The sequence below is a fragment of the Macaca nemestrina genome, chromosome 1 (genome assembly GCF_043159975.1).
Source record: "Macaca nemestrina isolate mMacNem1 chromosome 1, mMacNem.hap1, whole genome shotgun sequence".
Taxonomy (NCBI): Eukaryota; Metazoa; Chordata; class Mammalia; order Primates; family Cercopithecidae; genus Macaca; species Macaca nemestrina.
The window spans coordinates 135352002-135377069 of NC_092125.1; the positions used below are offsets into that span (position 1 = coordinate 135352002).

Here is a 25068-nt window from a genome sequence, read left to right on the forward strand (position 1 = left end):
CTATGAAGAAAAAATTAAAGTCACTTAAATATGGGGCGGGGAGAGGTAAAATATCACAATGCACGAAGAGTGTTGGGTAACATGCACATCATCAGCGAGACTTGACAAGAGCATTTTCAGTAGTGGTAGGAAAGTGAAGACTCAGTGGGTAGCTGAATGTTTCTCTTTTTCACTCTTAAATTGGAGATATGTATGCATTCTTCTGTGATCTGCTCATGCCCTTTTCCTGCTTATCTGATAACATTTTTCTGTTTCCTTATCAATTTGTGTGAGCTTTGTATATATTAGAGACTAACACTATGTCATTTTTGATGAATTTGATTGATACAGTTCAATGAGTGTTTGGAACAGGATTCCTAAATAGGATGTGAAATCAAATGTTAATCTCTAAGAGTCTATTCCAACTGTAATATACTAAATCCTAGGGACCCAAAAAAGATGCAGATTTAAAGTTATTAATCCCTGGAAAGAAGCTAGATCAGGTCAACTAGTATGTAATTACAGTGTAAGATTGGGCATTGTATTTTTATATCTTCCTGTAGGTATAAACTTAAATTATTTTAAGTGAGATATTTGTGCTCTTAAATTGGAATTCCTAGGTTGTTTTTGGTAAAAAATTGGGATATCTTGATGTGACTCCATACTGCATATACTAGCTAATACTGTGCTTAAATGGAGAGCATTCTCTCTAGGCATTCAAACAAAGTGTATTAATTAAGAATACAAAATATTACTTATTAAGAAAATAAAAGTAGCTTAAACTGTAATTGTATGCATGAATTTTAAATTATTTAAAATATTTATTTAATTCATTAAATTATGTTTCTAATAGAACTGATCTTATTTTAGATATAAATTTGATTTCTCCTTGTTCTAAAGATTACAATAGAAGTCCTTGTAAAATAACACATCCTTTAAATCTATCCTTTTCAAACTTCCCTTCTGGGCTCACGTAGCACCTGTGTATTACTTTATGAACATACTTTAGCCACTTTGTTTTTATTGTTATGATTGCCTCCTGCAGCTTCTTTTGTTGCAGGGACCATGTCTTTCATAGGTTGAGGTATGTGTGTTGTACAATAAAGTCCATTTTTTGTTGTTGTTGTTTGTTTGTTTGAGACAGTCTTACTCTGACACCTAGGCTGGAGTACAGTGGCGTGATCTAGGTTCACTGCAGCCTTCGCTGCCTCCAGTGTTGGAATGATTCTCGTGTCTCAGAATCCCAAGTAGCTAGGATTACAGCCACGCACCACCACACTCAGCTAATTTTTGTTTTTTTAGTAGAGACGGGGTTTCGCTGTGTTGGCCAGGCCGGTTTCAAACTCCTAGCCTCAAATCATCCACCTGCCTCAGCCTCCCAAAATGCTGGGATTACAGACGTGAGCCACCGCGCCTGGCCTAAAGTTTGAAATTTTGATCCTGTAACACATTAAGAGTGAATAATAAGTGATTCATTTGTGTTCTTGACAGAACTTGTTGCTGATGTTCTGTTTGAAGTGTTTCACTGCTGCTTCAGCAAGTCAGTTGCATGATTAAACCTCCAAATGAAAGTGAGGAGAACACTGACCTCACATTTTTGAGCAGTTAATGATTATATGGCTTGAAATCTTTGTAACTACTGACAAGTACTGCATGGTGTTCCCTTTGTCCTCTGAAATAGAAAGACCACCAAGAAGAAAACAGAATTCTATTTGTATTGCTGCCATGACAGTCCTTTACAGTCCTTTTACTCTCCAACAGAAGTTTCTTGCTGTTTTTTTGACTACCTTGGTAAGGAATTTTTCTCATTAACAACTTAAAAAAATATATTTTCTCTAGGAAAGTATTTTGCTTGGTTTTCTGGACAGGAGCATATGTAAAATATGTCCTTGCTTTTGAGAGTTTTACTGACCAGTTTGATGGGAAAGGACAGATATATTAATAATTATTTGATATCTTATCCTATATGTCAAATGAGTGGCAGTGGCAAGAACTTCTCTAGAAGTTCCTGGGTACAGTCTAACATAGAGGAAGAGCCACCTCTTAACTTCTGGATGAAATGGTTTTTATTTACAGCCTAAGGAAAACTAGCATTTAGACTAACATAGAGTGATTGGATCCTGGACATAGGGCATGATGCAAACAAAGGTGTAGAAATAGAAGTGTACATAGATTTAACAAACAACAAATAGGTTAGGGTGGAGGTAGGTTGGAGTGGCAAGTGGGTAGCAGATTTCCCTGCAAGATAATAGTTTTTATTAGTATGATGTATTTAATGGGGAGCCATTTCAACTCTGTGTATGTGTGCATGTGTGTGCACGTGTGTGCACGTGTGTATGCACATGTGTGCATTTATGAAGGATATCTGTCAAATAAGAGAGAGAAAGTGAGTAGTCTAATTAGGAGAGTACTATTGTATTATGATCCTGGCATACTGCAAGAAGGATGCTCCATAGGTTAGAGAAGTAGGGAATACAAAGGACCGGCCAGATGTGACTAACATGGACTTTTATGTGGGTTCAAGGAACAAAGGAGAAGTAATAGCTATAGATTGACCACAATATGAGACCTAATTTGAAGAGAAGTGGTGATATCACTGACAGAAATCAACAAGAGTTAAAAGTTTGGGACATGGGGAAGGGGAATGTTGTTTTTTGATGTGAAGACATTGAGGTCATGACAGAACACACTGAAGTAGGTTATGTATTTGGCCTTCAATGACGTGGATGACAGTAGATCAAGGAAAGTGTCTTGAGGTTTGGGATGTATATGTAAAAGTTAACTGCAGAAAGGTAATCATTAATGCCAAGCACTGACTGTTTCCAAGGAAGAAGAGCAGAGGGGCATGCAGTAAAGATTCAAGAACCTAGAATTGTGATTGAGAGGGATAGTGCAAGTCACAACAGTAAAGCCAGTGAAGAGAAAGAGGAGTCTTAATGCCACGATGATAGGGAAACCAAAGCTGATGAGAGTTTTTGGATAGAAGGAAGAATCAACAGTATTGAATACTGCATAAAATTAATCATGGAGAGTTGTAAATTAAACTAAGATTTAATAGCATAATAATAGCACATGTTTTAAAATATGGCATTTTCATGATTTTAAATAGTTCAATGCCGCAACTCACCCAATTCCTCAACTCCTCAGCTCCTTGCTCTACTCTGATCCTTCTCAAAAAATAGATGTCTTATGATAATCCTTCAATTAATAAAATCCAGAAATGAAAACTCATTTTTATCATATCCGTTCTGATTTTTAACATAAGTTACTTGCCAGCCCATATATATATTTCCTTTTAGCTGTTAGCCATATAGATGAAGGGCAACTAGTCAAGCTATGATTTATTACAGTTTTGTGAACCTGAAAATCATGCTACTTGCTCTATTTCCTTAATTTGTAAAAAATTTAAACTCAATTAGCCCAGGTTCTGCTTTCATCTTTCCATTGAAGTCTTGTTTTCCAGCTTCTCTATTTGTTGACTGGTATTATTTAATTTTAGCATGCTGGTGTACACTTATCCTCTTTTGAACTAAATAACCCTTGGTCTAGTGAGCAGTGTCTTTTGTAAATGAGTGTATTTTATACACAAAAGTTATTAGATTAAAGGTAAATCATAATACCTTTCATACTATTTGAAAAGGCCCTCTAAGGCCAATTTTACATAGGAACCAGGCAATTTCTGTAAAGCAAGTTTTGAGGTAAATTGACTAATTTGTTTTGAATGAAAAAAAGTCTAAATGCTAAAATATAGATTTTTTACCCAGTGAACTGGTGAATTTTTTAAAATATATAATCCCTATCAACTTCCCTTTCACAGAATTTTGTCTTGAGATTTTGTATATATTTATACATATGTTCAACTTTTGCAAACACAAGATATTCCAACATGTATTTTCATAGATACACATTTTCTACATATTGGTTTTAATTTAAATATGTAATACATGGATGCTATGCCACATTATATTAAATTGAAATAGTTTATAATTAAAGTAATGAAATTCGGCAGAGGTAAATACCCCTGTCTGACAGCTTTGAAGAGAGCAGTGGATCTCCCAGCACGGAGGTTGAGATCTGAGAACGGACAGACTGCCTGCTCAAGTGGGTCCCTGACCCCTGAGTAGCCTAACTGGGAGACATCCCCCACTAGGTGCAGACCGACACCTCACACGTCATACGGCAGGGTACACCCCTGAGACGAAGCTTCCAGAGCAAGAATCAGACAGCAACACTTGCTGTTCAGCAATATTCTATCTTCTGCACCCTCCGCTGCTGATACCCAGGCAAACAGTGTCTGCAGTGGACCTCAAGCAAACTCCAACAGACCTACGAGTGTTAGAAGGAAAACTAACAAACAGAAAGGACACCCACACCAAAACCCCATCAGTATGTTGTCATCATCAAAGACCAAAGGCAGATAAAATCACGAAGATGGGGAAAAAGCAGTGCAGAAAAGCTGGAAATTCAAAAAATCAGAGTGCATCTCCCCCTCCAAAGGAACGTGGTGCATCGCCAGCAACAGAACAAAGCTGGACGGAAAATGATTTTGACGAGTTGAGAGAAGAAGGCTTCAGTCGATCACACTTCTCAGAGCTAAAGGAGGAACTATGTGCCCAGCGCAAAGAAACTAAAAACCTTGAAAAAAGAATGGATGAATGGATAACTAGAATAATCAATGCAGAGAAGACCTTAAAAGAACTGATAGAGATGAAAACCATAACACGAGAACGTGACAAATGCAAAAGCTTCAGTAACCGACTCGATCAACTAGAAGAAAGAGTGTCAGCGATTGAAGATCAAATGAATGAAATGAAGTGAGAAGAGAAGTGTAGAGAAAAAAGAGTAAAAAGAAATGAACAAAGCCTCCAAGAAGTATGGGATTATGTGAAAAGACCAAATCTACGTCTGATTGGTATGCCTGAAAGTGATGGGGAAAACGGAACCAAGTTGGAAAACACTCTGCAGGATATCATCCAGGAGAACTTCCCCAACCTAGTAAGACAGGCCAACGTTCAAATTCAGGAAATACAGAGAACGCCACAAAGATACTCCTCGAGAAGAGCAACTCCAAGACACATAATTGTCAGATTCACCAAAGCTGAAATGAAGGAAAAAATGTTAAGGGCAGCCAGAGAGAAAGGTCGGGTTACCCACAAAGGGAAGCCCATGAGACTAACAGCAGATGTCTCGGCAGAAACTCTCCAAGCCAGAAGAGAGTGGGGGCCAATATTCAACATTCTTAAAGAAAAGAATTTTCAACCCAGAATTTCATATCCAGCCAAACTAAGTCTCATAAGTGAAGGAGAAATAAAATCCTTTACAGACAAGCAAATGCTTAGAGATTTTGTCATCACCAGGCCTGCCCTGCAAGAGATCCTGAAGGAAGCACTAACCATGGAAAGGAACACCAGGTACCAGCCATTGCAAAGACATGTCAAAATGTAAAGTCCATCGATGCTAGGAAGAAACTGCATCAACTAGTGAGCAAAATAACCAGCTAATATCATAATGAGAGGATCAAGTTCACACATAACAATATTAACCTTACATGTAAATGGACTAAATGCTCCAATTAAACGACACAGACTGGCAAACTGGATAAAGAGTCAAGACTCATCAGTTTGCTGTATTCAGGAGACCCATCTCACATGCAGAGACACACATAGGCTCAAAATAAAGGGATGGAGGAAGATCTACCAAGCAAATGGAAAACAAAAAAAAAGCAGGGATTGCAATACTAGTCTCTGATAAAACAGACTTTAAACCATCAAAGATCTAAAGAGACAAAGAGGGCCATTACATAGTGGTAAAGGGATCAATTCATCAGGAAGAGCTAACTATCCTAAATATATATGCACCCAATACAGGAGCAACCAGATTCACAAAGCAAGTCCTTAGAGACTTACAAAGAGACTTAGACTCCCATACAATAATAATGGGAGACTTCAACACCCCACTGTCAACATTAGACAGATCAACGAGACAGAAAGTTAACAAGGATATCCAGGAATTGAACTCAACTGTGCACCAAGCAGACCTAATAGACATCTACAGAACTCTCCACCCCAAATCAACAGAATATACATTCTTCTTAGTACCACATCATACTTATTCCAAAATTGACCACATAGTTGGAAGGAAAGCACTCCTCAGCAAATGTACAAGAACAGAAATTATAACAAACTGTCTCTCAGACCACAGTGCAATCAAACTAGAACTCAGGACTAAGAAACTCAATCAAAACTGCTCAGCTACATGGAAACTGAACAACCTGCTTCTGAATGACTACTGGGTACATAATGAAATGAAGGCAGAAATAAAGATGTTCTTTGAAACCAATGAGAACAAAGATACAAATACCAGAATCTCTGGGACACATTTAAAGCAGTGTGTAGAGGGAAATTTATAGCACTAAATGCCCACAAGAGAAAGCAGGAAAGATCTAAAGTTGATACCCTAACATCACAATTAAAAGAACTAGAGAAGCAAGAGCAAACACATTCAAAAGCTAGCGAAGGCAAGAAATAACTAAGATCAGAGCAGAACTGAAGGAGATAGAGACATAAAAAACCCTCCAAAAAATCAGTGAATCCAGGAGCTGATTTTTTGAAAAGATCAACAAAATTGATAGACAGCTAGCAAGACTAATAAAGAAGAAAAGAGAGAAAAATCAAATAGACACAGTAAAAAAAATGATAAAGGGGATATCACCACTGACCCCACAGAAATACAAACTACCATCAGAGAATACTATAAACACCTCTATGCAAATAAACTAGAAAACCTAGAAGAAATGGATAATTTCCTGGACACTTACACTCTCCCAAGACTAAACCAGGAAGAAGTTGAATCCCCGAATAGACCAATAGCAGGCTCTGAAATTGAGGCAGTAATTAATAGCCTACCAACGAAAAAAAGTCCAGGACCAGACAGATTCACAGCCGAATTCTACCAGAGGTATGAGGAGGAATTGGTACCATTCCTTCTGAAACTATTCCAATCAATAGAAAAAGAGGGACTCCTCCCTAACTCATTTTATGAGGCCAACATCATCCTGATACCAAAGCCTGACAGAGATACAACAAAAAAAGGAATTTTAGACCAATATCCCTGATGAACATCGATGCAAAAATCCTCAGTAAAATACTGGCAAACAGAATCCAGCAGCACATCAAAAAGCTTATCCACCATGATCAAGTGGTCTTCATCCCTGGGATGCAAGGCTGGTTCAACTTATGCAAATCAATCAATGTAATCCAGCATATAAACAGAACCAAAGACAAAAACCACATGATTGTTTCAATGGATGCAGAAAAGCCTTTGACAAAATTCAACAGCCCTTCATGCTAAAAACTCTCAATAAATTCGGTATTGATGGAACGTATCTCAAAATAATAAGAGCTATTTATGACAAACCCACAGCCAATATACTGAATGGGCAAAAACTGGAAGCATTCCCTTCGAAAACTGGCATAAGAAAGGGATGCCCTCTCTCACCACTCCTGTTCAACATAGTGTTGGAAGTTCTGGCCGGGGCAATCAGGCAAAAGAAAGAAATAAAGGGGTATTCAGTTAAGAAAATAAGTCAAATTGTCCCTATTTGCAGATGACATGATTGTATGTTTAGAAAACCCCATTGTCTCAGCCCCAAATCTCCTTAAGCTGATAAGCAACTTCAGCAAAGTCTGAGGATACAAAATCAATGTGCAAAAATCACAAACATTCTTATACACCAGTAACAGACAAACAGAGAGCCAAATCATGAAGGAACTTCCATTCACAATAGCTTCAAAGAGAATAAAATACCTAGGAATCCAACTTACAAGGGATATAAAGAACCTCTTCAGGGAGAACTACAAACCACTGCTCAGTGAAATCAAAGAGGACACAAACAAATGGAAGAACATACCATGCTCATGGATAGGAAGAATCAGAATTGGAAAAAAACTAAAGTTCATATGGAACCAAAAAAGAGCCCACATAGCCAAGTCAATCCTAAGTCAAAAGAACAAAGCTGAAGGCATTACACTACCTGACTTCAAACTGTACTACAAGGCTACAGTAACCAAAACAGGATGGTACTGGTACCAACACAGAAATACAGACCAATGGAACAGAACAGAGCCCTCAGAAATAATACCACACATCTAAAACCATCTGATCTTTGAGAAACCTGACAAGAACAAGAAATGGGGAAAGGATTCCCTATTTAATAAATAGTGCTGGGAAAACTGTCTAGCCATATGTAGAAAGCTGAAACTGGATCCCTTCCTTACATCTTATACAAAAATTAATTCAAGATGGATTCGAGACTTAAATGTTAGACCTAAAACCATAAAAACCCTAGAAGAAAACCTAGGTAATACCATTCAGAGCATAGGCATGGGCAAGGACTTCATGACTAAAACAGCAAAAGCAATGGCAACAAAAGCTAAAATAGACAAATGGGATCTAATTAAAGAGCTTCTGCACACCAAAGGAAACTACCATCAGAGTGAACAGGCAGCCTACAGAATGGGAGAAAATTTTTGCAATCTACTCATCTGACACAGGGCTAATATCCAGAACCTACAAAGAACTCAAACAAATTTACAAGAAAAAAACAACCCCATCAAAAAGTGGGCAAAGGATATGAACAGACACTTGTCAAAAGAAGACATTCATACAGCCAACAGACACATGAAAAAATGCTCATCATCACTCGCCATCAGAGAAATGCAAATCAAAACCACAATGAGATACCATCTCACACCAGTTAGAATGGCCATTATTAAAAAATCAGGAAACAACAGGTGCTGGAGAGGATGTGGAGAAATAGGAACACTGTTACACTGTTGGTGGGACTGTAAGCTAGTTCAACCATTGTGGAAGACAGTGTGGCGATTCCTCAAGGATCTAGAACTAGAAACACCATTTGACCCAGCCATCCCATTACTGGAGATATACCCAGAGGATTATAAGTCATGCTGCTATAAAGACACATGCACACGTATGTTTGTGGCGGCACTATTCACAATAGCAAAGACTTGGAATCAACCCACATGTCCATCAGTGACAGACTGGATTAAGAAAATGTGGCACATATACACCATGGAATCCTATGCAGCCATAAAAAAGGATGAGTTCATATCCTTTGTAGGGACATGGATGCAGCTGGAAACCATCATTCTCAGCAAACTATTGCAAGAACAGAAAACCAAATACTGCATGTTCTCACTCATAGGTGGGAATTGAACAATGAGATCACTTGGACACAGGAAGGGGATTATCACACACTGGGTCCTATTGTGGGAGGAGAGGGGAGGGATAGCATTAGGAGATATAACTAATGTAAATGATGAGTTAGTGGGTGCAGCACACCAACATGGCACATGTATACATATGTAACCTACACGTTGTGCACATGTACCCTAGAACTTAAGGTATAATGAAAAAAAAATACAGTATGCATTACCACATTTTATATATTTTTGATATCTCCTTATAAGTGTTTTCATTTGACACTGTATTTCTCAAATCCTATAATAATATGCAAACTGTATATATATAAAGTATATATGTTATTAATGTTTTGCTATTTAAATTGCTTAAAGACTAAAGATATATAATTAATAGCTAGTGTTAAATTATTTGGTAATATTGTTTTTCTTTTCTTAAATTAAGCAATACTTTAAAATATCTCCTTTGGTTATTTTGACGTTTCTTCTTGATAAAATAAAATGATACGTGATACCATTGTATCATTGTATCATAAAATAAAATGATACGTGATACCATTGTATCATAAAAAGTCAACGTGATACCATTTGAACTCTTAGGCTAAAGGTGTCTTTAAGTTGATGCCCAATAGTATTTGCATACTTCCTCAGGTGGTAGAATCCTTTCCTTGTCTGTTATGAACTGTTTATGTTCCCTCAAAATTCATATGTTGAAGACTTAACTTCCAATGTGTGGTATTTGAAGATGGAGTCTTTAGAAGGTAACTAGGGGTAGATGAGGTCATGAGGGTGGGACCCTCATAATGGGATTAGTGCTGCTTATAAGAAGAGACTACAGAGAGCTTTCTCTCATTCTTGCTGTCTGTCTCTGCAACATGATCACACTGCAAAAAAGGTGGCTGTCAGTGAGTCAGAAAAGGGAAAAGGATTCTTACCTGGAACCAAATTGTCAGGCATCTTGACCTTAGACTTTCCAGCCTCAAACTGTGAGAAATAAAGATCTGTTGTTTAAGCCACCCAACTTATGGTATTCCATTATAAAAGCCTGAACAGACTAAATCATCTACAGAATTACTTACTACCTTTGACATGCTCTATTCTGTATTAAGAATTGTGAAGTTAATATCAGATGTTGTTATTCTTATGTTTGAGTTGTCATTTTTTTGGAAAGACAATGAAAAGACTTTTTTTTTTTTTCATTTAGAGATCATTTAGGCACCTGTTGTGTGGTGTGTATTTTAGAAGTGAAGGATAGTCACACAGTGGGCCTTGCAAAGACAGACAAAGAGCTTCCTCTGTCTGGCCGACCTACCTTGTTGAGTGTGAGAGTGACATAATAGACATGATATTTTCAAATGTGTAAACTATTTGTGTTTACTATATGCTCAGTAGAAGTGAATCAAATATTGCAGGCAATATGATGAGCATTCTGAAGGGATTCATTTGTTTTCAGTTGATAACATTTTTTGATGTTTTACAAATTCATCATTTTTCATCTGACATGCCCTTCCTGGGAAGGAAATGTAATGTAAATTTACCTAAACATGTTGGGACCAAAGACCCATGAGTTATATACAATTCTATGGATTATAGAATGATACCTACATTGCTGTATATATGCAATGGATATTAAAATCTGTTTTTGAATTTCATGACCCTTCCACACTGCCATATTAATTTGTGAAAAGCATATTGTATTTTCAGGCAGTCTGCCTTTGAAATTGCAGGGCTTAGGGCAATGATAAGTTCCGAGACCCATGACTCAGTTGGTGATTTGGTTTCCTCTGAGATACATCTCTATTTTTTGTACTACCTTATTTATAGATACTTTCTCTCCTATTGTCTTCATCCTTTTTTTATATTCCTCTACTTTTAAAAATGATTCCCATGTATACATTCAGAATTGACAATATAGGAATATGAATATACATTGGGTTAATAGTGGCTAAAACCTAGTTCTATTTCATACATAGCTAACATGTGGTAAGCACTTACTGCCTGCACCACTCTAAACATCTTTTACATTATCTTATTCAATCATCAAAACAACCCTATATTACTAATCACCATTTTACAGTTGAAGGAGTAGAGAGCTTGAGAGTTTAAATAACCAACAAGAATAGTAGTGCTAAGATAGAAACCCAAATTTAATCTCAAACACTATGCATATTGCTTAGTGAATGCTTAACAAAATGAAAGTTGTAAGATTTGGGACTATCAGAGATTCTTTTCTTCATACATTTTTAATAAACGGCAGGGAGTTACCCACTGTGCATAAAGGGAAAATTAGCCTTTGTACAGAGCTAGTAAAATGGGAAAAAAAGTAAGATAAGTTACTTGGAAAAGTAGAACAACCTAGGGGCTTAGAAACCTGTGTCTAGGTGAAGAATGGAAGTACATTAAAAAAATTATTAGGTAAATGTAAGTCTTTGACCAGGACTGATTACTATGCATTTCTAAAATTTGTAGACTCTAAGGTTAATTGTATCTCAAATGTGAACCTAGGATGCAAAATAAAGCCACATTCTCTCTCTTCTGTTCTCTACCTAGCAGGAGATGGGCCATATCAGTTCTGAGCTTATTCAAGAACCAAAGGTACCTCTGTGAATTTCTAAGATATTAATTAAATCACTCTACAGTACTATGACTAATGAGAGACATGGAGAAGGGTTGGATAATTGGCTGAGACTGGGGCTTTTACACAAGAGACTGTTAAGCAAATAAACTGAAAAATTTAGTTCTCCACTGACCAGCCTTTGTTAGATTGTTATCTGGATAAGGCAATGAATACTCATCAAAAACATTAATCGATAGATATTTCTGTTTTTCTGTTAGCTGAGAATATTTAGTGATAAAAAATTGGCGGCACAGTACAATGTTATATTGAAATCAAAGTATTTATGCCCAATTATGAAAGAAATGGGAAAAACATGTTTATTATTATTGTTTACTTGATGCACTGGAAAGTAGGAAATAACTTATAGAGAACTCAGAATAAGCCATTAAAGAAAAATTTAAGCATAATTTAAATAAGACAAAATTTATCATCTTAAGCATGTAAGTACAAAATGTCAGCAACATGCGTATCGTTTTAATAGCTCAGAATTATAGTAAGTAATTACCAGTATTGAATAGGAAAAATTTGTTTATAACTTCAAATGCTAAGGATAAAGGAAGCTTAATGGTATACTATGTTTGGATAATTACTATTGTGATGTAAAACAAAACCACATGTTAAGAAAGAAGACATGTTGGTCAAGTGGCTTCTTGCAATTGGAATTCAAACTCTTGAATAATACCGAAGCTCCAATGTTTTAGGCCTAAGATTTGGTGATTTTATTTGTGACATGAAGGCCTGTGATTGTAATCAATACAGGCTTCTCTTTTTTGCCCTCAGTGGTAATACAGAAAAACTCTCTTTAGATGTGTAATTCTAGTTTGTATGTTTCAGCATTCCACTGCTTCATAGAATAGTGTTAACAGACCGAACAGTGACAGTATATAACTCTCACTTGATTTAATTTATACTTGGCCCTGGATAATATTCTATCATTTCTTAAACTAAGTAAAATTAGTACAGTTAAATTTTTTTCTGATTTTGTTTTTCTGCCTTTAGAATAACCAGTATTTCTTTATTGTGTTACTGAAAATGTTTGGTAAAGTCAAAGGTCACATTCTTTGATGAGAGAAAAATCTCCCTGTATAAGTAATATACCCTGTATCTGAAAGGGTTAATGGGCTGCTTAAAGTGCTCAATTTATCCAGAGAGGGGACCCTGTGACCTGTTGGAATCTGGCTTTGGCCATTTCTTAGGAAAAATGCAATTTAGAACTCTCCTGTATTATCTGCCAGCTGCTTAGTTATTGATGATATTGACTTTTAGTTTTTGAAAGTCTTGCTTTGGAAAATTATTTTTAACAGCTCTGAACCACTCATGTCTTGTATTTTTATTTTATATCACATTTCATTTGGGATATTATTAAGCCAAATCTTTGGTAACCATTTTCCACAATCCAATTTATTTTTACCCAAGATCCATTGAATTCAACTCACTGCCTTTTTGCAAAAGGTTAACCCAATATTTCATGTTATGTTATGCTTTCTACTTATGCTATGTGAAAGAAAAGTAGCTGTGATAAGTAGCCAATAAATTACATTCAGAATGTTTATTCTCAAAAGTTATATTACTATGCTGACATAGATAAACATGATCATTTATCACAATATGGATTATGGAAATGAAAACTAAAATAAATGCAGCCATCTTTCTTGCATGTTACCTGGTTGGCTTGCTTTAAATGTTACAATAACTACTTTAAAAAAATGTATCTTTGTATTTCTCAATTTGAATTAATAGATGAAGTTAGCAATGGTTGAAAGCTGAATAGATAAGCAAACATTATATTCTGGAATAAGAAAATGTTTTCACTTTTTTCTATAAGCATGAGATTACTTGAATCTTCTAATATTGGCTTTGTAAAATAGGTTGTTTTAGTGTTATTTCATCATAAGGAATATACCATTTAAAATTACAGCTTTATTGTATATTTTTCTTCAAAAAGACACAGATATCTAACTTGAGAGACTGAAGAAATATGATTTCTGTAATATTTAGGAGTTACTAAAAATAATCTTGTTACATTTATATTGAGCTAATAAAGGAAGTTTTAGTGCTGTTTATTAGAGTGGATAAAGTATGTGGCTAAATCGACTGAATGTAGAATTTTAATAGGATTTTATTTTTGGTAACAGCTTTATTGATATATGAAGTTCACAAATCAATAATTCACCAATGTAAAATATAGAATTCAAAGTATTTTTTGGTGTATTCAGAGTTATGCCAATATAACCATAATAGGTTTCTTCACTCCAAGAAGAAATCATATCCTTTTTATAGTAGCTGTCTCATTTCTCCCTAATCTGCCAGCCTGAGCAATCACTAATAGACTTTTTATCTCTATAGATTTGCTTATTCTGGGCATTTTATATAAATGGTATCATACAATATGTCATATTTTGTAGCTAACATCTTTTACTTAGCATAATGTTTATAATATTCATCATATTGTTTTTGAATTTCCCAAATTTCTTTCTGTTCTTGATATCTAATTCCATTCCAATGAAGAGGGAGAACTATTTTGTATGACTTAATATTTTTAAGTTAGTGGAGACATTGTTTTCATTTAGCATACAGTATATCCTAGAGAAGATTCCATATAGAGTTGAGAAGAATGTGTATTTTGCTCTTTTAAAGTGTTATGTGGATGTCTGTTAGGTCTTGTTGATTTATAGTTGTTGTTCAAGTCTTCTGTTTGCTTTTTGGTCTCCTGCCTAGTTGTTCTATCCATTATTTAATGTAGAGTATTGAAGTCTTTAATTAGTATTGTTTAAAGGTTTGTTTCCCTTCAAACTTGTTTGTATTTTGGGCCTTGTTGTTAGGCACATATATGTTTATAATTGTTATATTTTCCTGGTAGATTGAGCCTTTATTGTGATAAAATGTTCCTCTTTATTTCTAGTAAATTTTTTTGTTTCTTTAAAACTTTGTTGTTGTGATGTTAGTATGGGCACTGTAGCTTTCATGCTGCTGCTATTTGCATGATATGTCATTTTCCATCTTTTACTTTCAACATATTTGTGTCATTGAATTTAAAGTGTGTCTCCTAAAGACAGCACATAGTTGCATCTTGCTTTTTATCTAGTCTGACAGTATACATTTATACTGTCTATTATAATTTCATAATTACCTGTACTTTACTGTTGACCTTTGTTTTTTTCATGTGAATAGGAAGTTATGGTTACTTTCTGCCTGAAGAACTTCCTTTAATTTTATTTTTTTCACTATTTATTTATTTATTTATTTATTTATAGATGGAGTTTCACTCTTGTTGCCTAGGCTGGAGTGCAGTGGTGCGGTCTCGGCTCATTGTTACCTCCACCTCTGGAGTTCAAGTGATTCTCCTGCCTCAGCCTCCTAAGTAGCTGGGATTACAGGCACCTGCCACCATGCCTGGCTAATTTTTGTATTTGTAGTAGAGACGGGGTTTCACCATGTTGGCCAGGCTGGTCTTGAACTCCTGACCTCAGTGATCCATCTGCCTTGGACTCCCAAAGTGTTGGGATTACAGGCATGAGCCATCATGCCTGGCCAAGAACTTCCTTTAGTAATTCTTATAAGTCGCATCTGCTAATAGCAAATTATCGCATTGTTTGTTTTTCTGGGAATGGCTTTATTTTACCTTTATTTTTTGAAAGATAGTTTTGTTGGGTATAGGAGTCATGGTTTACATTTTTTATCTTTTAGTACTGTGTATGTCTTATCCCACTTCCTGGTCTCTGTGGTTGATAATGAGAAATTCACTGTTAAACTTATTGAAATTCTTTTGTACATGATGAATTATTTTTTCTTTTGCTATACTCAAGATTTTCTTTTTGGCATTGACTTTCAGCACTTTTACTAATGTTCTTAGTGTGGATCTCTTTACATTTAGCATACTTCACATTCATTGAGCTTCCTGAAGGTATAGTTTAATATTTTGTTCTGCTTTATAAAAAAATTAAATTGGGCAAATTTTAAGCTGGTATAACTTCTGTGTTTTCTCCTCCTTTGTCTTTTCTTCTTCAGGCAGTCCCATTACAGTATTTTGGTTTGCTCAGTGGTGTATCACATATCATTGAGGCTCTGTTAATTTTTCTTTATTCTTTTTCTCTTTGATCTTCAGATTGTCTTCAAGATTCTTTCTTGATCTGTCTTTAAGTTTGCTGATTCTTTCTTCTGCTAGTTCAAATCTACTATTGAACTCTAGTGAATGTTTCATATTAGCTATTGTATTTTTCAAGTCCAGAATGCCTGCTTGTTGTTTTTGTTAAAATGATTTAAATAATTTATATCTCTGTATGGATATTCTGTACTCTCTAAGACATTGTCAACATACTTTCCTTGTAATGGCTGGTTTGAAGTGTGCATTAGTTATCATGCTGCTATAAAGAACTGCCTGCGACTGCGTAGTTTATAAAGCAAAGTAGTTTAACTGCCTCACAGTTCTGCATGTCTGGGGAGGCCTCAGGAAACTTACAATCATGGCAGAAGGGGAAGCAAACACGTCCTTCTTCACATGACAGCAGGAAGAAGTGCTTAGCAAAGACGGAAAAGCCGCTTATAAAACCATCACATATAGTGAGAACTCACTCAGTACCATGAGAACAGCAGTTTGGGGGTAACCGGCCCCATGATTCAATCACCTCCCACCGGGTCCCTCCCATGACCACATGGGGATTATGGGAACTACAATTCAAGATGAGATTTGGGTGGGGACACAGCTAAACCGTATCAAAGTGTTAAATTTGACACGTGGGCCCTATTAATGGGTGTTACTGTTGTCTGCTTTTTTTGTGTGTCTATATGGATAACACAATTCTGTTTCTCTGCATGACTCATACTTTTATAAGTTGAAGACGGAGCATCTTACATAATATAGCTATTCTTGCTGGACATTAACTCCCTTCTAGAGGAGGGTGACTTGTTATTGGCGACTGGATATACTTTTTTTTTTTTTTTTTTTTTTGTGCAGAGTCTCACTTTGCTACCCAGGCTGGAGTAAAGTGGTATGGTCACAGCTCACTGCATCTTTGACCTCCCAGGCTCAGGTGATCCTCCTGATTCAGCCTTCTGAGTAGCTGAGACCACAGGCAATATGCCACCATGCCTGGGTAATTTTTGTATTTTTTGTAGACATGGGGATTCACCGTGTTGCCCAGGCTGGTCTTGAACTCCTCAAGCCATCCACTTGCCTCATCCTCCCAAAGTGCTGGCATTACAGGCATGACCCACTATGCCTGGCCTGGATATGCTATTTAGGGATGTACGTTTTCCTCTAGTATGAAACACTGATATCATTCTCACAGGGTGCAGCCTTGGATATGTGTAGTCATTCTTGGGTGTCCATGGTTTTATCGGGTGTCTCTTTGCCTTTTTCTGTGATCTCTCTCTTAAGTTGTCTGCCTGTATTAATGTCACACCCAGATCTTAGTTCCAATGGCTTCTGGTTGATTTCTTTATTACTTTTGCTGTGGAATATGAATTGTTCCACAGTGTGATTCAGTTAAATTTGGGCCCTTTTTCAGTGGTAGTTTTTGAAGTGAGTCCTTGAGGTTTTTTGTAACTCCGGGAGAACTCATCTTATATTTCCTTCCCTGGTTTTCCCTTATGAACTCTCTGCCTTATGGTTTAGTTTATTGTTTTCAGGAAGCTACCTCCCTCTTCTTAATTGTTTGACATGAAGGTTTTTATTGTGTGTAAGAGTACTCTTAGGTTTGAACTTCTCTGCATACAGGTTCAAATAAAGTCAGTTCCTTTGGGGGGACCTTTCTGTTCTTATGACTTGTGTGTTCTGGGAAAAATTCTCTGGGCCACCGCTCCAGAGCTGAGGGTAGTGACAATGGTCCACTTCTCTCAGAGTTATATTTCTGCTTTTATGAGCAAGGTGCTAGGTATAGGCAATAGCCTCTAGTTCTCTCAGCTTGCTGTGCCTCGTGTGCAAACTCTATCCAGTAAGTGAGGTGAGACAAGGATAATCAGGGCCCTGGTGTTTTTGGCTTGATATTCCTGAGGTAAAACCTTAGCTCTTTGAGTGGAGGCTGGATGGAGTAACAGAACTCTGGACCTGTCAGCTGCACTTTCGTCTCAGCTGCACTCAGTTGCAGTTTTGTCTCTGTGTAGAATGGGGGAGAGAGAAAATGAGAAATGCTGGCATCTTACCCCTGCCTGGGAGATACCGTAGCCCTCAACTGGTGGCTGGGGTGGAGCGAGCTCTGTGTTTTGAGCTATACCCATCTGAGGTAGAATGACTGTCACACTGGACTGAAATGGTGTGGGTTATACTTCAGATGCCATAGACCTTCACTCCTCTTACCAGTTTTAGTCGGTTTTCATGTATTATTATTTCTTCATTTGCTGTTTGCCTTAAGGCAAATTTCCAGAGACTTTAAAGGGTTTTTATTTTTACTATTTTTGCAGTTATGTTTATTTTTATGGGTGTCAGTCTGCAGAGGTCCTTACTCTAACATTCCAGAGGTGACTTCTTAATGGTCATATTTACTGGCTTGCTCAAAACAGGGTTTGAAATTAATTTTTCATTGAGCTACTCAGGTACAAATTGATATTATTTAAACATGTGGTTAAAAATGTTTCCTACCTTATATCTCAAAAAGTGACTTTTAAATATAGGCCTCATCTTTGGATCAGGTTCAATATAAGTCCCATACTCAGATGAACAGAATTCCAATTCAATTCTTTTTGCATATAAACTGTGAGATCTTAAGCAGGTTACTTAACCACCCTCAATTTATTTGCTCATCCTAAGTATTGAGATAGTAGTAGCTGTTTGTAAGTTAAATTACATAATGGATGTGAAAGCTTTTGAACTTTTAAACTCTAAAAATTTAAAACACAGAGGATTGTTATTACCACTTTAAATCAAATGCCGAATGAAATGAAGTGACTTTTTCTGATTTTATTCTTGTCTACGAATACTAAGTATAACATTTATTTTAGAAAGTCATTTATGATTTTTAAATTCTTCATATTAGCATGTGATACTCTTATAAAATCGGCTAAGATATCACCTAGAAAATGATTACTCTCGATATGTTGATTGTGGAATTTCAATAGTAGAGGGGGAAAATAACATTTTTAGCTTGTGTCTGGTATTAATAGTATAATTATTTTATCTGTCCATTTATTTTGGTCTTTTTGATAGTTCTCTGTGGATCTCAATAAGAGTTCATTTTTATATGTGAAAATGATGAACATGATCCAATAATTTTTAAAGAATCATGGAATCTAGATTTGGAAAGTGATCTTGGATTTGGTCAAATCTAGTAGGAATTGCATTCTTAGGTCCCCTGTCAAATTCTTACCTATCCCCTACATGAACAAATCATGGACAGAGGATTACTGTTGCACATAGCCGCTAGATTCCATTTTCACTACACTTCAATTTTTAGGGTGTTGGTAGTTTAGAAAACATGTTGTATCATGCTTTTCATTTATTTTTTACTTCCGATTCAGGTGTTGCTGTATTTTGCATGTGAGGAAATCAAAGATCAAAAAGATCAATGGTTTACTCAAAGTTATAAGACTACTAGGAATTAAAAATTAGATTCATGATTTTTGAATCACTATTTTACAGGAATAAGCGTATGCTACCTACCTGGTGCTGTATATCATAAACTGAAAGATTTTTAAAAAGTCAGGAATCCCTCAGCTCAAAACATGCACAGTTCAGAAGGGAAGAAAAATTCTTAAAGCAGCAGTTACTGTTTAGATTGGAATACTGTGGTAGAGATGTTTCAGTGATCTGGAACAGAAAATGGATCTAGATTATTTAGGGGTAACTTCATGGAAGAAGACGACTTTTGAAACGAACATCATTTAAAATGACTGCAGTAATGTCAGCTAGAATGATTTCTAATGCAATCTCAGCTGTCACTTTTTAATTTATATCTGAATCCAAATCTTCCTCCATTAATTTTCACAGCGTTGGTTCTGTATTAATACAAAACAAATTAAATCTCTCTTCCGTGTGAAAGCTCTTCACCTACTGAAATACACTGTGTCTCTCCCAGATCTTTTCTCCAGGCTTTTCTTCAGCTGTTGCATCTAACTTTTCAACACGTAACCATTATTGAAAGATGGTAGGTAATAATGTTAATTTGGTTAAACAGAAGCATTTGCTGCTACCATGGTTTCTCCTCTCTGGTGAAACAACAGTATGTTGTTCATTGTTGTTGTTGATATTTATTTGTTTTTCGTGAAGAATTTTTTTTCTGGTCAAGAATTGCTTCTGTCTAATTAGAAAATATAATAGACATTACTTCATTCATATTTTGCCCAGTATTAGTCTATTAATGTAAGCTATTTGAGATCCATGCAACATTTTAAACATATATTTTAGCTTTTTATCAATGTATAATGATATACATTGATATAATGATATCATTATATCAATGATAACATTATTAGATTTTCTCCTAAGAAAAGTATATCTTCTCACTTTTTCCATGTAAATTTTCATTGTATTAGGATTTTCCCATACTGAACTTTTTTTTTTAAAACCAAATATAGGATTTCTCACTTGATTTTATTAAGCACGATCTTGCAAATTTGGGGTGATTCTTCTGATTTACATATAATCTTTGTGTGTGTGTGTGTGTGTGTGTGTGTGTGAGATTCCTAAGTTTTCTTTCCTAGCTCACCCTTTCTTTAGGGGCCTGTAGGAGGAAATCCTAGATAAAGTTTGATTTCTAAAAATGCCACCAGACAAGGTGGCTCATGCCTGTAATCCCAGCACTTTGGGAGGCTGAGGCAGGTGGATCACTTGAGTCTAGGAGTTCAAGACCAGCCTGGGCAACATGGCAAAATCTCATGTCTACTAAAAATACAAAAATTAGCCAGGGGTGGTAGCATGCACCTGTAGTCCGAGCTACTCGGGAGGATAAGGTGGGAGGATTGCCTGAGCCTGGAAGGCAGAGGTTGCAGTGAGCTGAGATTGTACCACTGCACTCCAGCCTGGGTGACAAAGTGAGAGAGACCCTGTCTCAAAATAAAAAATAAAATAAAAAAAAATAAGTTTAAATGAATGCCAACATATTTCTGTGTATTTACACATTGTTTATGCTATCTTTAGAGCATCCTGGCTTTAAATCCTCGAACACAAACTCATGCAACTCTGCGTTCCACTTCGGCCAAGAAATTAGACAAGAAACATTGGAAAAGAAATCCTGATAAGAACTGCTTTGTAAGTACCACAGATACACTATTTCATGCTGAAAATTATCTCACTCCACACATTGTAAGACAAGATTTTACATGCACTTAGAAATCCAATTAGGGATTAAAGTACAGCTGTGATTTAAAAAATATTTTAAATATTTAATATTTGAACAGGTTTGAAAGTGTATTTTTAATTACATTGCTTTAAAAAAATCTCCTGAAAACAAATTATATGCAGGTTGAGTAACCAAAATATGAAAATTCAAAATACCCAAATCTGAAACAATTCTGGTGTTAAGCATTTTCGATAAGAGATATGCAACCTGTAAATTTAGTTTGGTGCCAAAATTTCTTTTCTCAAAATCTTTAAAATTAGTCTCAAAATTGTTTTGCCTGTTGACACAATGATACAGAAGGGTTTTCATATTAATGATATAGGCTAAATGAAGGAAGTTATAGATACACTGGTATCTGTGGACTTTAAAAATACACTCTTACAGAATATATGAACATTAGATGTTCTATGAACATCTAATAATATGAACACCTAATATTTCTAGGTGAGGTACAGGAGCAAAACAGCATTTCTCTGAGATTACTGCTAGAACTTTGTTTAACTGTATCTAGAAGGTGATTATAGAGCTGGAACTGTGAGACCATAGATGGGATATAAGTACAACCTTAAAGGCGATGTTAGAAATTCCATCTTAAGGTTATATACATTTTTAAATTTTGAAAGAAATGCCTTTTTACCTGATTTCCCCAAGTTAATTTACCCCAAATTAATATTCCCAAATTAATGAGTGAGACAGTAGTATTAGCTTAACATTAGCTCTATTGGAACTTTGTATATACTTTCTTATAGAATGTATGATTTTAGTTTATGTACTTCTTTCCTTCTTCTTATATCCTGAACTCTTTGAGGATGGGAATTGAGGGTGTGTGCTCATGTGTACTTGTATTTATCTAATTTTTAGTTTTTCTATCACCAGCCACAGGGCAAATTTTTTGAATGAAAAAAGAAATAGAAACAGAGAAACAATATTGCGTGAAAGATCCCATAGACACTTAATTACAGACCTCGATTTTGAATTCAGTTTTTCTTGGTCCAGTTTTGGGAGCTTTGCTTTCTACCATGATACTTCTAGTAGAGGTCTCTAAAAGGAAAACAGTGTGATTCAAGTTGTTCAAGGAATAGGCCGCTTACAAGGCATAACCCAGTATAATGATAAGAACAATTGAAGAACACTGAAAAAAGAATCTCCTAATTTTTAAACTTGAAAGCCCTTAAAGACTATCAAGCCTAAATCTCTAATTTTTAAAGGTCTGAGAATTATGATCAAGAGACACTATGTGACTTCCCTAATGTCTCATATTTATAAGTTTTCAAACTATTTATGGTCAGGATTTTATTTTGAAATGGAGACTTTCTTTATTATGATTGCTGTTGTTGTTATTTTATGGAAATTAGCATTTGTATCTCATAATGTGATCCTATACATTGAGGTTATTTTATCGTTTTAAAAATAATGACCAAGGCGCAGTGAGGTCAGTTTTCTCTGTCAAATATATATTGACACAAATATTTATAAAAGCAATTTACATAGGGATGCTATTTATACCTAGGGATGCTATAACAGGATACCACAGACTAGGTGGATTAAACAACAGAGACTTATTTTCTCACAGTTCTGGAAGTTAGGAGTCCCGGATCAAGGTGATTTCTTCCAAGACCTCTCTCCTTGGCTTGTAGATGGTGTCTTCTCCCTGAGTTTTCACTTGGGGTGTGCTTGTGTCCAAATAAGAACATCAGCTATGTTGTATTAGGACATACGCTAATAACCTCATTTTAAATTAATTACCTCTTTAAAGACTCTCTCTCCAAATATAGCTACATTTTGAGACAGGGGGGGTTAGTTAGGACTTCAACATAAGATTTTTGGGGAGATATAGTTCAGTTCATAACAATAATTTTAAATTATCACTTATACCAGTAATTTATTTTCTAATAACATATCTGAAGGAAAGAATTAGGAATGTAGGTAAAGAATTAAGTACAAAGAGGATTATCTTAGGCATTATTTATTCAGTGGAGACAAATGTAGGGGAAATCCCACTGAATTCCAACCAGTGGGTCATGGTTAAGCAAATTAGAGTAAATTAATTCAGTGGTATATTGTGCAATCATTAAAATGTTTTTGAAATAATCTGGATAAATTCTGTCTGCATTACATGGTAAAAGGATTTAACATCACTATTCAATAGTGATTGTGTACACTTACACATAACCATACCTTTATATATATCTACAAAGAACAAAAAAAATACTGAAATGTTAATATTGATTATATATTTTTTGGCACTTTTGTATATTTCACGTCTTCTATGAGTATTAGTATAAAAATAAAATGGAAACTTTAGATCTGTGTTAAAATGATAATCTCAATTTATAAGGTCAGATTTATTGCACTGATATCTATTAGTTTGAAGACTGTCTGTGACATTCATGAATTTCTCAGAGCAGTGAGGTTTATTCCCAAAAGTGAAATATGAAGCTACGGTTGAAAGTTATTCTCAGTGTGGTTAAATAATACTGTTCCTTTCCCATTTGTTATTATCCTCTTCATGGTGGCATAAAGAATTGAATGAAAGTGTCACCAAAATATATGGTTTGTTTTTCAATTCATAAAGACCCAAATAGGATGCCGGAACTTTTATCCCCACTAGCTAGCCAGTAACCAGTAACTGATGAGATATGAAAAAGTTTTCTTCTTACCTCACTGACATCTCCTATCTTGTTTTTCTTCACTTCTTTGTTGATTATTTCTCCTCTCACCCCTTAGATATTTCAGTGCCCAGAGCTCAAACTCTTTCTTTCTCTTAAAATAGTCACTACATTGGTTATCTTATTATCTCCTTACTTGTAATACTATCTTTAGATTGAAGATTCCTTTATATTTCTAGCCTGCATTACTGTCTCTCAATCTATATCTATATCTATATCTATATATCTATATCATCTATATCTATATCTGCTATATTTTTCTTATGTTTACTTACCAAAACCAGAGTTATAATTGGACCCAACAATTGGAAAAGTTTTTCTTCAGGCATTATATAGTCCTCTCTTACTATCTGCCTTCTTCCTTCCTTTTTTCTATTTATTTGGTGCTTGAAGCATCTATATTTCAGGCACTGTATTGAATGCTTCTCAGAGGCGAATAAAATCCAGAAAAATAAGTAGTCTAAGATCGTTTATTAAAATAGACACAAATGTGACTTAATAAGTAAATTATAGGCTTCTTAGAAAATAAGCATCTGTTTGACCTGTAAAAGTGCCTTAAGAATGGCAGTTCTGAAATTATTGCCCAGGACTATCTTCACTTGGTAGTTTAATACTCTTATAGTACTAATTGGAAATTCTGACTTCAGTAGGGGATTTAAACTGGCAAACATGTTTATACTGGTTAATGAAGCATGAAGCAGTTATTTCCAGTATAGTTTAAGCAGGTGTTCCGTAACTGCTGTTTATTTTTGCCATTTTTGAAAATGTTGAACTATCCTAATTATATAAATATTTTGTACTCATTTTCCCTCAGCAATTTTTGAAGACCAGAAAATATTACAAATCAGAAAACTTATGCTGGGTGAAAATTAAAAGGAAAGGCAGTTAAAGACCGCCAATTAGCCAAGTATTAGACATGTTTTTTTAAGAATTTTAGCAAATTTGTTCTAAATGCATGACACATACAAGGTGCTCACCATAAAAAAATAAAATGAGAATAAGCTATAGTATACATTAAAAATTTTCAATGCTTGTTGTGAAGTAATTCATTTAAGCTTCAGAAGCACCCTGTCAGGTAGATATTATATTTTATCATCCATTCATAGATGAGGGAACTGAAGCACATGGAAGCCTACGAAACCTATTCACAGTTCCACAACTGAATGGTGGAACTAGAGACTGAACCCATGCAATTGCCAGAGAGCTCTTTTAGTAGAAGTTTTTTGAATAAGGAAATAAAAAAAAATCATTGACTTATTTTCCTTGTAGACAATGAAAATAACTAAATGATATATGGGTTTTGATAAATATTT

General features: G+C 35.4%; 1 protein-coding gene across 5 annotated transcripts in view; it reads left to right on the forward strand.

The window, feature by feature from the left end:
• Positions 1 to 25068, forward strand: part of LOC105485445 (dihydropyrimidine dehydrogenase) — an 875814-nt gene that overhangs the window by 24703 nt on the left and 826043 nt on the right. For all 5 annotated transcript variants that reach the window (XM_011747801.2, XM_024793997.2, XM_071074657.1 and 2 more), the window contains one exon: positions 20885 to 20995. In XM_011747801.2, the coding sequence (XP_011746103.2) occupies positions 20885 to 20995 (111 nt within the window). The remainder of the gene's footprint in view (positions 1 to 20884; positions 20996 to 25068) is intronic.